This window comes from Penaeus monodon, chromosome 27 (assembly GCF_015228065.2).
Source record: "Penaeus monodon isolate SGIC_2016 chromosome 27, NSTDA_Pmon_1, whole genome shotgun sequence".
NCBI lineage: Eukaryota > Metazoa > Arthropoda > Malacostraca > Decapoda > Penaeidae > Penaeus > Penaeus monodon.
Genome location: NC_051412.1, coordinates 5,686,461 through 5,686,975, shown reverse-complemented (window position 1 = coordinate 5,686,975; position 515 = coordinate 5,686,461). Strand labels below are relative to the sequence as shown.

Below are 515 nucleotides of genomic sequence, written 5' to 3'. Positions count from 1 at the left end.
AGCGCGTGCGCGCGCGCTTGTGTGTGTGTGGCAAACCTTCACTTAACAAACAAAATCTAGAACCGCATCGGACAACCACCTGACAAGCGGCCTGAGTCTGCTCTGTTGAGCCGAGAGTCCGGCTTGCACCAGGACGCGACTGGCGGCACATCGCCTCGACCGACGCAGGCGCAGGTCCGCTACCTCGATGACCACGCCATGACCCGGGGGAGCCTGAGGGAAGGAGGGTATACGGGTGAGGTGTTTTATTTTTCATCATTGATTTACAAATTGTGTAAGTATGTTGGGCGTAGACGTATGTTTACTCCTATGTGTCTTTGTATATATTCAAAACTAATTAACAGTTGTTGTTTTTTTTACATATAAAGGACGAATCTTGATACACTGATCAAATATGCTGTACTGATTAGCTAATGATTATAGTCAATAGGGACTAGTAAATTCCTGTAAATACATATTAAATAGATACTTAACAGATAATCTGAAGTCCCTAACACCTTATTCCTATAAGGGGG

General features: G+C 44.9%; 1 protein-coding gene across 1 annotated transcript; it reads right to left on the bottom strand.

The window, feature by feature from the left end:
• Positions 1-79: 79 nt before the first annotated feature.
• On the bottom strand, positions 80-213 carry LOC119590344 (the record flags this gene model as incomplete). The annotated part of the gene is given in 1 exon segment (XM_037939017.1): positions 80-213. A coding segment is annotated over 1 exon segment (134 nt), but the record flags the coding sequence as incomplete, so codon positions are not given.
• Between the last annotated feature and the right edge of the window lie 302 nt (positions 214-515).